Source organism: Patella vulgata, chromosome 1, assembly GCF_932274485.2.
Source record: "Patella vulgata chromosome 1, xgPatVulg1.2, whole genome shotgun sequence".
NCBI lineage: Eukaryota > Metazoa > Mollusca > Gastropoda > Patellidae > Patella > Patella vulgata.
Genome location: NC_065879.2, coordinates 19,686,480 through 19,700,764, shown reverse-complemented (window position 1 = coordinate 19,700,764; position 14,285 = coordinate 19,686,480). Strand labels below are relative to the sequence as shown.

The 14,285-nt window shown below is 36.4% G+C and overlaps 1 protein-coding gene across 1 annotated transcript; it reads left to right on the top strand.

Annotated features, from left to right (window-relative positions):
* Positions 1 to 784: 784 nt before the first annotated feature.
* On the top strand, positions 785 to 14,285 carry LOC126816095 (uncharacterized protein C5orf34 homolog). Its single transcript, XM_050542703.2, has 12 exons — positions 785 to 939; positions 3,171 to 3,342; positions 3,882 to 4,021; positions 5,175 to 5,979; positions 7,208 to 7,409; positions 7,872 to 7,989; positions 8,955 to 9,110; positions 9,527 to 9,724; positions 10,456 to 10,577; positions 11,619 to 11,720; positions 12,802 to 12,842; positions 13,801 to 14,285. The coding sequence occupies exons 2-12, from the start codon at positions 3,189 to 3,191 to the stop codon at positions 14,106 to 14,108; spliced, it is 2,346 nt and encodes a 781-aa protein (XP_050398660.2). The 5' UTR covers positions 785 to 939; positions 3,171 to 3,188; the 3' UTR covers positions 14,109 to 14,285.

The window sequence follows — 14,285 nt, the reverse complement described above, 5'->3', positions numbered from 1 at the left end:
TTATATAGATGTCTACCAGCGGAGTTTATGCCAAAGTCAAAATTACCCACAGAGCTCTTTTTTGTGTAAAAGGTATCCATCGAATGCAGGCTTAGCGACTGATCTTCATATTTTCAAATGTAAATTTGAATCTCTCAGTCATCCAAAGCAACTTTTGATTTTGTGACCATACTTTAGCCAAAATGTGGGGGCCCCTAGATCTGATACTGCCCCCTGCATTGCACACTTAACCACAAAAATAACAATTATTGTATATTCACACAAAGTAACATGAAAATATCCATGAGACAAATTCCATTCCATAACAGTAGGCCTATACAGTAAGCCTGATAGCGGGGAAGTGCCTGTGCTTCGGGTGAGTCACATAAAATGAGATCTTTACGTGTTTACTTTTGGAATTCTAAAAAAGAGTTGAACAAGCTGTTGTAAGACAGTTCATGAAATTGCCATTTGCAAGATGCCCGTCTTAATTAGCCGACTCGCCACAGAGAGGTAAGACGTTATAATTAGACCCAGTTGATTTCAATTTGCTAAAAAAAAAAAAAAATATTTTGACGGTCGGTATAAGGGAGACAACTCCATTTAATGGAATAAATTTGGCTAACTACGGTTGTCAGAAGAACAAGAACTAGAAGTTGACTTTCTGCTTTTCTTCTTTAGGATTGAATATAAGCATGTTTCGTAACAATAATGACAACATTGATTTAAAACTGACTGCTTGCATAGTGATTTTAAATTACTTTTTCGTTGGCAGACTTCCTTAATCTTAACGTTAAATGGAGTTACCTACCATGTAGGCCTGCCGTAATTTACTTTCGATTGGTTGATCAAGCTCAAACTTGTTCAATTAGAAAACAACATGGTGGATGGCGCATTATTCGTCTGCTGTTCTGATGTTAAATGCTGAATAACATCTTTATATTTATTTACAATGAACAGGTAATGATAAATATCCTTGCCCACATCAGTTTGTAATTGGAAATGTGTCAAAGCGCTCAACAAAAACACAAACTAGATCTACACATTGAAATGTTGTGATTTTGCCTTTAACAATCTGACAAGTAACTTTAGTAAGGCAAGTGTCTGTAGAAACAATGAAACCAAAAAAACTTTCACTTGATGTGTAACTTTGTCCTAACTTAATCACATTTGGAATTTAGTTCCGGAGAAATTGTTTTCTTGCTCCCATGATCAGTCCATGCCAGTGAATGAGAGCTACCACTATCCTGGATTATTCTGTCGAGTCTACTGAGGTGTGCACCTACCTACAGACTACTGAAGGCTACTAACTAACATGGACCTTATAATACACAGGTTCATGGTACTACAAGGTACTAGGCCTACATGTCAAAATTATGAGTTGCATACACACATGTATGTACATTTCTAATTTATTCATGGACAGAAAGGTTTAAATGTCTCTGGACTATTATACAGGGATAACATGCTATTTACAGTAGTCAGAGTGGCTGAGTGATTGAGATTGACTTGCTAATGCTAGCCAGGAGATCCGGGCAAGGACTGTTTAGTCATTCAAATGTGACAAAAAATATGGGAGTCCTGTGTAAGCTTACACACTGCTAAACATGTAAAAGAACCCATGACATTTGAGGGTAGCAGTCCTGACAGAATTTGCCCTTCATGTTGTTAATCCATTAAGTTAGATGTTACTCTTTGATATTCTGACTAGGTAACATCGAACATATGGTCAAAAGCTATGAGCGGGTTTCTCCAGAATTTTTGGTGCATCAAATACTCACAAGTTGAAAGGCGTCTGTTGGTTTATTCCAAATGCATTACCTAGTTTATTCCATGAGCCATCATTGAACAACAATAAAACTCACTGACAAGCAACGACTGTCCAGTAAAACATATTTTATTCAAAGTCACATTCACCAATGAAAAGAAAAGTCAACAACCATGTTGTGATAGGTTGATCCTAGATGTAACGTCTTAAAAATTTTACCTGAAATAAAATATAACTTTATATAATGTTGCAGTGTTTTCAACGCTACATGTATATTTATGTCTGTCTGGCCCATAGAACCAAATATAAATGTTTTGGGACAATGTAGATAAGTACAATAACAAAGTAAATGACTTAATATTAAAAATAAATGAAAAATATATAAATTTTGTTTCGTGTGTAATCCTGTTTTAAATTTGCCAGAGTTCCACGAGGTCATTTCCTTTTTAATGGTTTGCAGTTGATTATCGGTGATGAATTTTTGGAAATCTGGTAAAATCGAGAGTAAAAAAAGATTTTATGTGAACTAAATGGACTGGATATATAGGTTTATACTGTTAACAGTGTGGATTACTGAAAATAATTGCTAATGGCGCCATCCACTGAAAGAGTGTTCGGATGTTAGATGTTACATGTACGTTGACATCGTCAAAATATAAAACGTAACATCTAACGTTTTGGATTATTCATGGTGTATGACCGTCTTCTTTAGCCCAATCGGTGCAGAAATGTAGTATGTTAGTTAAGCACCATTTCAATCATTTGATATTAAATCATTTCTTCTTTGAATGGTGGGGGATTAAATGGTCGAATGGTTAACACATGCACCTTGCATCATATAAGGTCTGTCATTGAGTCAAGTGGCGTGGTTTTAATTCCCAACTTGTACATGACAAGGAGTAGGGTCCCCTGTTCAACCTCATGGGTTTTCTCTGGCTCCTCTACTATCCTCCCACTGCTAAAGATCGTACACACAGGCGTATTATTGAAATAAAATTGAACCATATATTAATCTTGAACTGACCTAGTTTGTATTGAGTGGACGTTAAATCCTATGTTTTCTCTTTCTCTTTGAGTGGCATTATTTGCAAATTAATATACCTAATAAACACAATATAAAATGCTATTTTAATAAAAGTAAATGTTTCTCTCAAAAAAAAAAAAGCCCTGATGCGCATTTGCCCAGGCAGCAGTTCTCTAATCCTAAAGTTTATTTAACCAGTTGTTTGATAATTCAAATATTATCACTTTGGAAAATCTATGTAAATATATAAAACTTAATATGAAAGTCAATCCTCCTTGATAATTTAGTTAATTTTGTTGTATTGTTCGCACATGCACGTAATATGATATTATATTTTTATGTTTTCTCCGTAACTGTGTACTATAGTTTATGAGAATAATGTTCATTCATATATTATAGGTGTAAAGATGATTAGATATGGCCACCAGCGCTGTACCAGTTTTAATGGTTTTATATTCTAATGATGGTGTAGAAGTTCGTTACAATGATAAAACACGGCTACAGATTTCACCCTGTGGTTCTACACTTACACATTTTGATAATCCGGATGCTGGAACACATCCACTTTATGGTCAGTTTCTTTTGATACTTAAAAAATTTGTGCCATCTTAATGTGAAGGCGGTTATTATTATAATAATGAAATGGGATTTAAATGAAATGTAATGGGGTTTAAATTGAATGAAATGAAATGGGGTTTAAATGAAATGAAATGAAATTGGGTTTAAATGAAATGAAATGAAATGGGGTTTGAATGAAATGAAATGAAATGGGGTTTGAATGAAATGAAATAAGGTTTAAATGAAATGAAATGAAATGGGGTGTAAATGAAATGAAATGGGATTTAAATGAAATGAAATTGGGTTTAAATGAAATGAAATGGGGTTTAAATGAAATTAAATGGGGTTTGAATGAAATGAAATAGGGTTTAAATGAAATGAAATGAGGTTTAAATGAAATGAAATGAAATGGGGTTTCGGGTTTAAATGAAATAAAATGAAATGAGATTTGACATCTGCTCCGACTGGGCTAAAAAAGATGCAGCCCCTCTTACGTATGGTTTTGCCTTATTATACATGTAATATCCTTTTTATATTTATTATATTTTGTAGGAACAACTAAAGTTCAACAGCGAGTTCGATTTGTAACCAGTAATCATAGACACAAAGTTTTACAAGCTCTTGATTTTAGAAACAGATTCTCAGAAAGACCATATTTATGTCGAGAATTGACACCAAAAACAGAAATAACAGTAAGAATACCACCATGCATTCTTATTCCTTGATGGTTGGGTGGGCAAGTAGTTTGTTATCTGTGCATGTCATGGATTCAATCCTGAGCTTGTATGTGATAAGAGTAGAGTTGAGCGATCCCAAGTTTGTATGTGATAAGAGTAGATCATTTGAATGATCCTAAGCTTGTATGTGATAAGGAGTAGAGTTGAATGATCCTAAGCTTGTATGTGATAAGGAGTAGAGTTGAATGATCCCAGGCATGCTTGTATGTGATAAGGAGTAGAGTTGAACGATCCTAAGCTTGTATGTGATAGGAGTAGATTACGTAGAGTGGAGTGGTCCCATTCATGCTTGTATGTGATGAGGAGTAGAGTTGAGTAATCCCAAGCTTGTACATGTATCTGATAAGGAGTAAAGTTGAGTTGGTTTTCCCCAGTTTCCTTGCCCTTCTAATTTATTGTAATAAACAGTAAATTCTTACATTTGAAAATGGATTAATGAACAGGCTAGGCCTAGGTTGACTCCTCTCCCTTCTAATAGTGCGTGTATTACTATTAAATGAAATGGGGTTTAATCTTCTACTTTTCTCCACCATCTGTGGCTAATGAAGACGGCCATATGCTGTATGCTATGAGGGAACTTTTGCTTGCACCGCAGCACTACTCTTATTTCAAATTCCAATTGCCAAGGGCTTTTTTTACGACTTACATGACTACATGTATACACGACCTAAGTTTTCTGTCCCATCCAAACCATTCGACACTGTTCTTGTCAGACCCTGCATCTCTGACAAGGGGAAGCCATGCTGGAAAAACCTGAGCACTTTCTCAGCCATGATAATTATTGGATAAAATATACCATAGTCCTTACTCACTGAGCCACCGTGGATCTGTTTAGATTTTAAATCCAAGTTATTTCTATTAATATAGGTTCTCCGGTTGTATGTGACAGGGACTAGAGTCGCCTGTCCAACCTTGTAAGTTTTCTCTGAGTCCTCTGGTTTCCTCCCACTGCTAAAGACCCCTATGTGCAAGCAAATTACATGTATTGAAATAAAATTGAACCATATGTTAGTCCCAAAATGATCTAGTTTGTGTTGAGTGGGCCTTAAACCCCATTTCTCTCTCTCTTTATTAATATACCTAACACTGTATAATTTCTTCGTTCCAGGCATTGTACACGAATATTAAAGAAGTAAAATGGCCACTTTCTCTACACAGAGCTCAAGTGGAGACGTTACCAGATGGAAGTATTCGCGTCATGGCTACGGACGATTTCGCAAGTCTGGTGTTAAGTCCACATGGGCGAGATTTTACTGTGTGTTATCTTTCAAAAGTCAGCGAAGAAATTAAGAAAGCTAAAACTACCTTTTCTCCAACAGTAGTTCGAGCGAAAACCGATTTTCATAATCTTTCTAAAAATAATGAATTAGATTTTTCTGATAGTCCAAAAGTTGATTTTCTCAGAGCGGCGACTCCACCTCTTCAAGATTTCACCATCAACAATGGCAGCTCTCCAGAATTTAAAATAGATCCTATTTATACACAGAGAGTTTCCACGCCAACAAAACATAAAACTGTTTCCATCAACGAAACGCCCATCGTTACTCCGTACGGAGTGACAGCCATGTTTAAACATCCTAATAAGGAGCATTCTCCCGGATCAAATGTACATGAATTATCTAGTATAAGCAAAATATCATCAGAGGGTCTAAATGGGACAATTGATACAGTTGATATTAGTCTAGTGCCAGGTGATCATAAAAAAGCAACCAAAGCTACCCATAATGAACCTCGTCATCATCCAAACTCATCGGATAACAATAACAGTAATTCGTCCAATCAGAGTTGTGAAGAAGATAGTTCCGTGAGATATTCCTACGTGTGGGTTACCAGACATTATTCTTGTAGTCAGTGTCCAATGATATGGAGTCATCCATTAAAATTAGCCACAAAAGTTTTGGAAAACCCGGATGGTAAGTCATGTATTTGAGTGTGTTCAATGCCTAACACTTGAATTGTTGAAAATGCCCAACAGGATTTGTTAGCTCTTGGTACATGTCAATATTGACTACCCCAGTTCCTTTAAAGATACATTATGGGAGATTCGATAACGAGTTGGCATTTCTCACTATAATAGTTAAAAACTAGATAATGTAAAGGCAATTTGCTGAAAATTTCATTCAAATTGATCCACTATGAACCGAGAACTAAGCTGTTGAAATTTCCGCCTAGCCTTGATCATCATTACTAAAGTCAGTACGATAAACAGCATAGTCTCGTTTATCCATTTAATCATTGAATCATGAAGGAAAGTTATGCAGTAAATCGGCTCACAATCCACTAAAGATCGCAGGCTAGCGATGCCATCTGGAGTTGATTATGGTCTGGATAGGTTAATTAATGTCTAATTAATAATTTAGATAACATTTCAGGCCTAAAGAAAGACGTGCAATAGACAGATTTAGCTCTTGTATAATGTATGTTTAAGAAAATAAGAGACAAGTGATATATTAATACCAGTACATCCCTGAACACCCAGAATCAGTCTGAACCTGATATTCCTTAGACTGCCTTAAACCGTCTGAGATATGTGAATAGCTTTCCGACCATTTACTAGTTCGTGAAGGTGTGACAACTGTGCATGTGATGGGGATGTTGGGAGCGGGCACGACAGCTGTGCACTGGATGGAGTGGTTGGGTGCGGTCTAAGTACTAAAGGCATAACATTTATTTGGTTTTTGTGACAAATATGTGAATGACTTCCTATGTGACTTTAAAAGATTAATTAATATAGATTAAGAAAAAAATGTTTACAGAGTTCACCAAGTGGTTGATTTGGAGTCAAATTAGATATTTATAATATTTCACTTGGAATGGTTGCATGTGTCACTTGGAATGGTCGCATGTATAACTTGTGCCATATTTTGTCCACCTCTGCCCTAGACTACTCTAGATACAATGCATCTAGTGTTTACAGGGCCGATTCCAGATAATTTGGGTTTATTGGGCTTCCATGAGAGATCCATGTAGTTGTTCGGATGATACGAAAAATTTTCCTCATAGCACACTGCATGGCCTATGCCCGTCTTCATTAACCCAAAAGGAGTAGAACAGTAGGATATTAAATTTCAATTCATTTCCAATAGACCTTAAATACTATCACACATTTCATTGTACATTGATAATATTTAATCATTACAGTTCTAAAAAATAGAAAAGAAGTGGAAAGTATACCATCTCCAAATACAAAACCAAAGAAAGAAGATGTGGTCAAGAGTTGTCTACCCCTTCCACAACCTTTGACCTGTCCTTTTCAACATTTACATCGCTGGTCGACGGGGCATGGAGAGGAATTTCAGTCTGGTCGTTTGTCTGTTGTTATGGCTGATGGGGTTATTTACAGGTTAGTCTAATGATGGAGGTATTTTTGGGTAACGTCTAAACTGTCAATTCCCTAGACTCACAGGGAGTTGGGCGGCTAAACTTTCTTAATCGTGCAGTTTAGATCATAATGTCTGTCATTGAGTCAAGTGAAGTGGTTTCAATTCTCTGCTTGTATGTGACAAGAAGTATGTTCGCCTGTCCAATCTCATGGGTTTTCTTGGGGTCCAATTTCCTCCCACCAGCAAATTATTATTGAAATAAAATTGATTATAGATTGGGATATTGATTATAGATTGTTATGTTGATTGGTGGATTATATATTGGTATAGATTATAGATTGGTATATATTGATTACTATCTTAGATTGTTATGTTGATTGGTTGATTATAGATTGGTATATTGATTATAGATTGGTATATTGATTATTATAGATTGGTATATTGATTACTATTATAGATTGGTATATTGATTACTATTATAGATTGGTATATTTACCTAGTACCACCAGTATAGAGATGTATCCAGGTGATGGAAGTGTTATTTATTCTCATGGAATCTCTGGTCAATATTATCAACATCTTCTCTTTAAACAAGGAAAGGTAACTCTTGTCTTTTATTACATTAGTTTACAGTAGCCTTATTTTAGCTCTGAAACTATTTTTATACACCCACATGAAATGTAGCTGTATATTGTCGTCGCCTCCATCCGGCCACAATTTCTTATGAACACTCTACAGACTACATTTAGCGTGGGATCATTTTGAAATTTATCTATATATTTTTTACTTTGGTACGTGAGACGAAGATGAATATTTTATTTCAACAATTTGCAGTAATCACTTCCAGAGCTAAGACCCTTGCTTCACTTTCTAGTTCTATGGACAGTAGACCAGCACAGAAATAAATCAGGAGATAAATTTAGAAAGAAAGTAGATTTGTCTACTAACTTATTAAAAACAGGAAATAAATTATAACATGGGGACATTACAGTTGATGTCGCACCATGTCAGGGCTGGATTCATCTTGGACAAGGTCAATTAGTGAAGGGGGCTGAATTAAGAAAAAAAAGCCTAGGGTTCAGTGCGTCCTTGAAAATTTTGAAAAAAATCGATGAGTTGTGCGTTGGCTCACTAACCCCTAGGTCCACATTTGATCTGGCGTTGGCCAAGAAAGTTCCACAGGATTTTTCAGCGTTGTTTCCACTGGTACAGTGGTTGAGGGTCTGGCAAGGAAAGGTGTATAGTTGTTTGGATGGGATGCAAAACTGAGATCCCTTGTTAAAGAAACCTTGAATTTGATTAAGAGTAGATGGAAACGCGACAATCATAGCAAGATCTCCTTCTAAGCATGGCTTATAATCCCTCGGCAGTTGGAATTTGATATAAGAATAGGCCATAGTGCCGCTGCCCGGGCAAAATTTCCCTTATAGCACACTGTATGGCATATGCCCGTCTTCATTAGCCAGTCGGAACAGAACAGTAGAACGTTAAACCCCATTTCATTTCATATCATTTGGCTGGTGCAGAAAAGTTGGAAGTTTAACCCTATTTTATTTCCATTCCAGTTAGAAGAGAGATCCTACAGTTTAAAAAGTCTTCCTCCACCCCTACCAAACTCCCCATACTCCCTGGAGAAACTTGTCAAAAGGGGATCCCGATTTTTATCCGAAGCTTTTGAAGCTGATAAACACACTCGACGTGAAGAGCTGCCATGTTGGAAGGTAAGAGAGAGAGAGTGAAATGGGATTTAAAGTCCACTCGACACAAACTAGGTCAATTCGGGACTAACCTATGATTCAATTTTATTTCAATAATTTGCTTGGCGGAAGGGGTCTTTAGCAGTGGGAGGAAACCGGAGGACCAGGAGAAAATCCACAAGTTTGGACAGACGACTTTACTCCTTGTCACGTGCAACAGGGAAATCGAAACTACGGCAGTTGTCTTAAAGCCAAACCTTATGATACAACATGCACATGCTAACTATTCGCGCTAATCAACCCCCATCTGTTGGAAGGTAAACCGTGTATTTACACTGCATACACTGCATCTTCAAACAGTCATAACTTAGCTGAGAATAGATTAATAAATCTTACATGTCATCTTTTAGTTAATTTGAGAATAAAATTGAAATTTTCAGCATGAAGAGAGTAAACCTATGGAACCAATATCTTGTGAAATATTGGAAGAATGTTGTGTTCCAGGACGTGGCAAGTTTTCCGCATATACTAACGGTCGTATTCGTGTGGTATTTGATGATAGAACAGCTCTGGATATGGTGTGTGATTTTTCTAACAGACTTGATGAATGTTTACAGCACAGTGAGAAACCATCCACGGTACGACACATTTCAGTCTAATTAATATTTTTCCTTTAAGATGAGCTGTTATTTTCCTTCCATTTATTCAGTTGTTCCCTCCCTAGGAGGCTTGAAGAATAAGGCCTTAGCTCACTGAAGTGCCATGGGAGTAGGCTGTAAGTAGGACATTAAACACCCATTTCATTATAGGCACTAATTGTCATTTTCGTGGCCACCTGTATTCTTTGTTAATCTAAGTTGCTACTGTCGTGCGATGTGTTACGATGGGATTGTCCCTATTGAGTCCACCATCTGTTATGTGCAGATACATTCAGATCATTTCGATACGATCATCATGATTGCTACGACTGACCTGAATATATGATAAGACTTGATAGGATCACCACGATTAAAACCACAATTTCAATTGTACTGCAAATCTTTTGATGAGCCTCGTTTTAATAGAATTGAATCCAAGCAACGAGATTATCTACCATAGATCTTTTTATTTTGTTTTCTTTATTAAATACTAGATAATGAATTTGTATACATTTTAAATTTGATATTTTCTGAAAAATCAAGATGACACACAGACTTTAAACGTTCTACTTGACTGATGACAGATTACTCTCATTATCGTACGGATTCGTTGAATGCTTTAAAATAAGAACGCTACCATAATTATTCTCATATTTACTCGTCTAAGGATTAGAAATGAGAAAAGAGAAGACATGTGAATGTGTAGTGGATTTTATGATTTATATTTTCAGGCTAATGTGATGCCGAGAGTGACAGGATTTGATCGTTTGATGGGTCGTGAGTCGTGTCGTCTGCTTCTACCTAATGGACAATATATACTGGTGGATATAACTAAACCAGGAATATACAACAAGTTAGTTGATTAATAAACTATAACACATACTTATGGAAAACAGTGTATTCTCTCAGCCTTATTGCATCACCCAATTACTCTATCCATAACTATAACATACTTTTGGAAAACACCTAGGCCTACCGGTATATTTGTGTAAGGTGATAATGTTGAGAGTATACTAGTATACTAGTAGCTGTTTTCCAGAAGTTTATTACTCTATCCAGTTACTAAATGGCATCTGCTATGGGGGATATTTTGCCTTAAAACCTGCGTTTCTTCCTATTTTTTATTGAATCCCAATTTTCAGTTTATCTGTAACATACACGCCAATTAGGACAAGAGTGTGCCTCAGTTTTTCATATCATCTGAGCAACTACGCCACTGACACAAGGCTGGAAAATCATGAGAAACTACCATGGCCAACACTGAGATCGAACAAGGGACCTCCTTGTTAGTGAGCCACCACCATACTAACTGCTCCACTGTGGCCTCTCACAAGTGAGGATTTTCACAAATTTGTATATAATTTGAATAATAAGGCTGCTTGGTCATGATTTGGTTAAAATGATGTGTGAAATTGGTTTGAAATTGAACCATATGTTAGTCCTGAAATGACATACTTTTCTGCTCCGAAAAATCACGTTTGTAGCTTGTGGACACTCTAGAGGTCACAATTTTTATCCGATTTTTATCACAAAGAGCTTGGTTCCTTTCGATATTCACACATATAGGACTGTGACTTCCTCGATTATATCCAACCTCGTGGGTTTTCCCCGGGTCCTTCGGTTTCCTCCCACTGCTAAAGACCCCTACGCGCATGCAAATTATTGAAATAACATTAAACCATATGTTAGTCCCAAAATGACCTAGTTTGTGCAAGTGGCCGTTAAACCCCATTTCTCTCTCTCTCTCTCTCTCTCTCTCTCCTGGATTATGGCCCCTGATTGTATGAAAAATCGATTTTTTTGTTTTAGCTTGTTCTCTGCCCATTTCTTGCAAAATCTGGGCGTATCTTGCATGTCGACCGCTTGTAAATTAATTTATTGTATATTTTGTCAGATATGTAACAGCTGCCATAGAATGGGCTAAATGGGTCAACTCCTTACCCAAAGATCGTGGACATTTTTATCAGGACATGGAAGAATCTAACAAACAACCGTAGTAAGAGACTATTTTATTACACATTCCTCCCAAAGAGATGCTTTTTGGGCCCCTGTTATGCTAAAAAATGATATAAAAGACATCTTTATGGATAGAATTCACCAGCATCTTTAATAGCATGATGTTTCAGCAAGTAGTGTCTTCGCGTTAGCAAGGAAGGGGTTGATGTTACTCCGAAAATAACCTAGTTTGTGTCGAGTGTATATCAAACCCCATTTTTCTCTCTGTTCTAGTAATCAAGCAGGGGTGGGCTATGTTGCTTTCGGCCCTGGGACCAACTAGCTTCCTTGTTCCCCCCATCGCGGTCAAGAATATGTGACATGACAAGAAAACAAAATTAGCTTGATTCAGCTTTTCTGTACCCCACTCAAAGATCATTTTTTTTCCTCAGAATTAAGCCATTTCATTTTACAGTGAATGCGATGATTAATTTTATTTGTTTTGAAGTAAAAGTGGCCCCAACCCTTCTGGGCCCTCGGACCATTCACAGTCAGTCTCTGTCAACAAGCACGAGAGACTGCTTGTTGAATATTCACTCTATAAAAGTTACCAGTGATTGTTATCCATAAATCTGTGGTTATTGTTTTTTGACTCTTTTTGCTGTCATTAATTGTCTTACAAACAGAGGTGGGTTGGATGGCCAAATGGTTAGCATGTGCACGTTTTATCATAAGGTCTGTCATTTAGTCAACTGGCGTGGTTTCGATTTCCCGGTTGTACGTGACGAGGGGTCGCCTGTTCGACCCCATTGGTTTTCACCGGGTCCTCCGATTTCCTCCCACTGCTCAAGACCCCTAAGTCGAGTGGATGTTAAACCTCATCTCTCTCTCTCTCTCTCTCTTAAAACAGTTTATAGATTAAGCTATTTTAGACAACCAGATATTCTTTAAGAAGAAATGTAATATTTTAGCAATATCCATAAATATATTCGGGTAGAACTTTTAGAGCCCTTGCAAACCAGGATTTTCTTTTTGTGTCCAATCAAGTAAGCTTAGAAAAGTTGTGTTTACAGCTTTTGACCAATCACTGTCATAGTTGTATTCATCAATTTATCATTTGTGTTTGAATTTATTTTTTCCAGTTGTGTAGCTGCAGAATTAAAGAAAATTAATTGTTTTAATTGTATCCTTTTTGATTTTAATTGTAAAATTTCAGTCTCGTTTATTTCTAATAGATTATGTATTGAAAATATATCACTACATTGTGGTTTCAGTATACTATACTGGGACGTCCCTATAGTGTAGTTTCAATATACTACTACACTGGGATGTCACTATAGTGTAGTTTCAATATACTACTACACTGGGATGTCACTATAGTGTGGTTTCAATATGTTACACTGGGATGTCACTATAGTGTGGTTTCAATATACTACACTGGGACGTCACTATAGTGTAGTTTCAATATACTACTACACTGGGATGTCACTATAGTGTGGTTTCAATATGTTACACTGGGATGTCACTATAGTGTGGTTTCAAAATATTACACTGGGACGTCACTATAGTGTGGTTTCAAAATACTACATTGCGGTGTCACTATATTACACTGGGATGTGACTATAGTGTGGTTTCAATATATTACACTGGGTTGTCACTATGGTGTGGTTTCAATATACTACATTAGGGTGTCACTATAGTGAGGTTTCAATATATTACACTGGGATGTCACTATAGTGTGGGTTCAATATATTACACTGGGACGTCACTATAGTGTGGTTTCAATATATTACACTGGGACGTCACTATAGTGTGGGTTCAATATATTACACTGGGACGTCACTATAGTGTAGTGTTGAAACACTAGTTTAATTTTTTAACCAGGTATTGGTTCCATATACTTGGTAATCTTCTTGGTATTTATCTTTGTGGCCACACTCTGCCAATTCAAGTATTAAACTTGGCAGGCTTATTCATTGGTAAATGAATTGACATCGATTTCTGATGTGAAGTCACAATTTCAAGATGGCTACTATGACTTGATGGTTCCTAGTTCATATAGTAATGCTCGTACTTGTTCGAACAAGATGAGATTTTGCATTTATTCATTTTTATTTATTTGATTCTTTAACCCATTCTAGATATAATTGATAACACAGTCTTAAACCAGAATTCTAATTCAAGCATTTCACTAGATCATCATAACATTCCCGAATCTGCCTTCAGGGGTAATCAGGCATCCTTATATGGTAGTCGGGACAGTGGTTACACTACACAGTATAGTTCCTCTTATGCATCGCGTAATAATTATAGTGCTATGGACATACAGCGTGCTTGTCAGGCCAAAGATATGGAGATATTTAACGGTTTTAACTCTGTACGACAAGCTTTATTAAAAACATCCAAGTTAATTAACGACATTGATCATATGCTGGAAAAACCAAACTGAATTATTAACCAGTCCTACTCACAAGTTGTCAACGTAATCTGATTCCAGGCTTCAATGGAATAGTATTGTAAATATTTTTGTAAATGACTTAAATTAATGGAGACAATTTGTATAAAAATATAGAAGATTTTTAATTGTAAATATTTATTTTGTAATTTAATAAAACAAAAAACATTG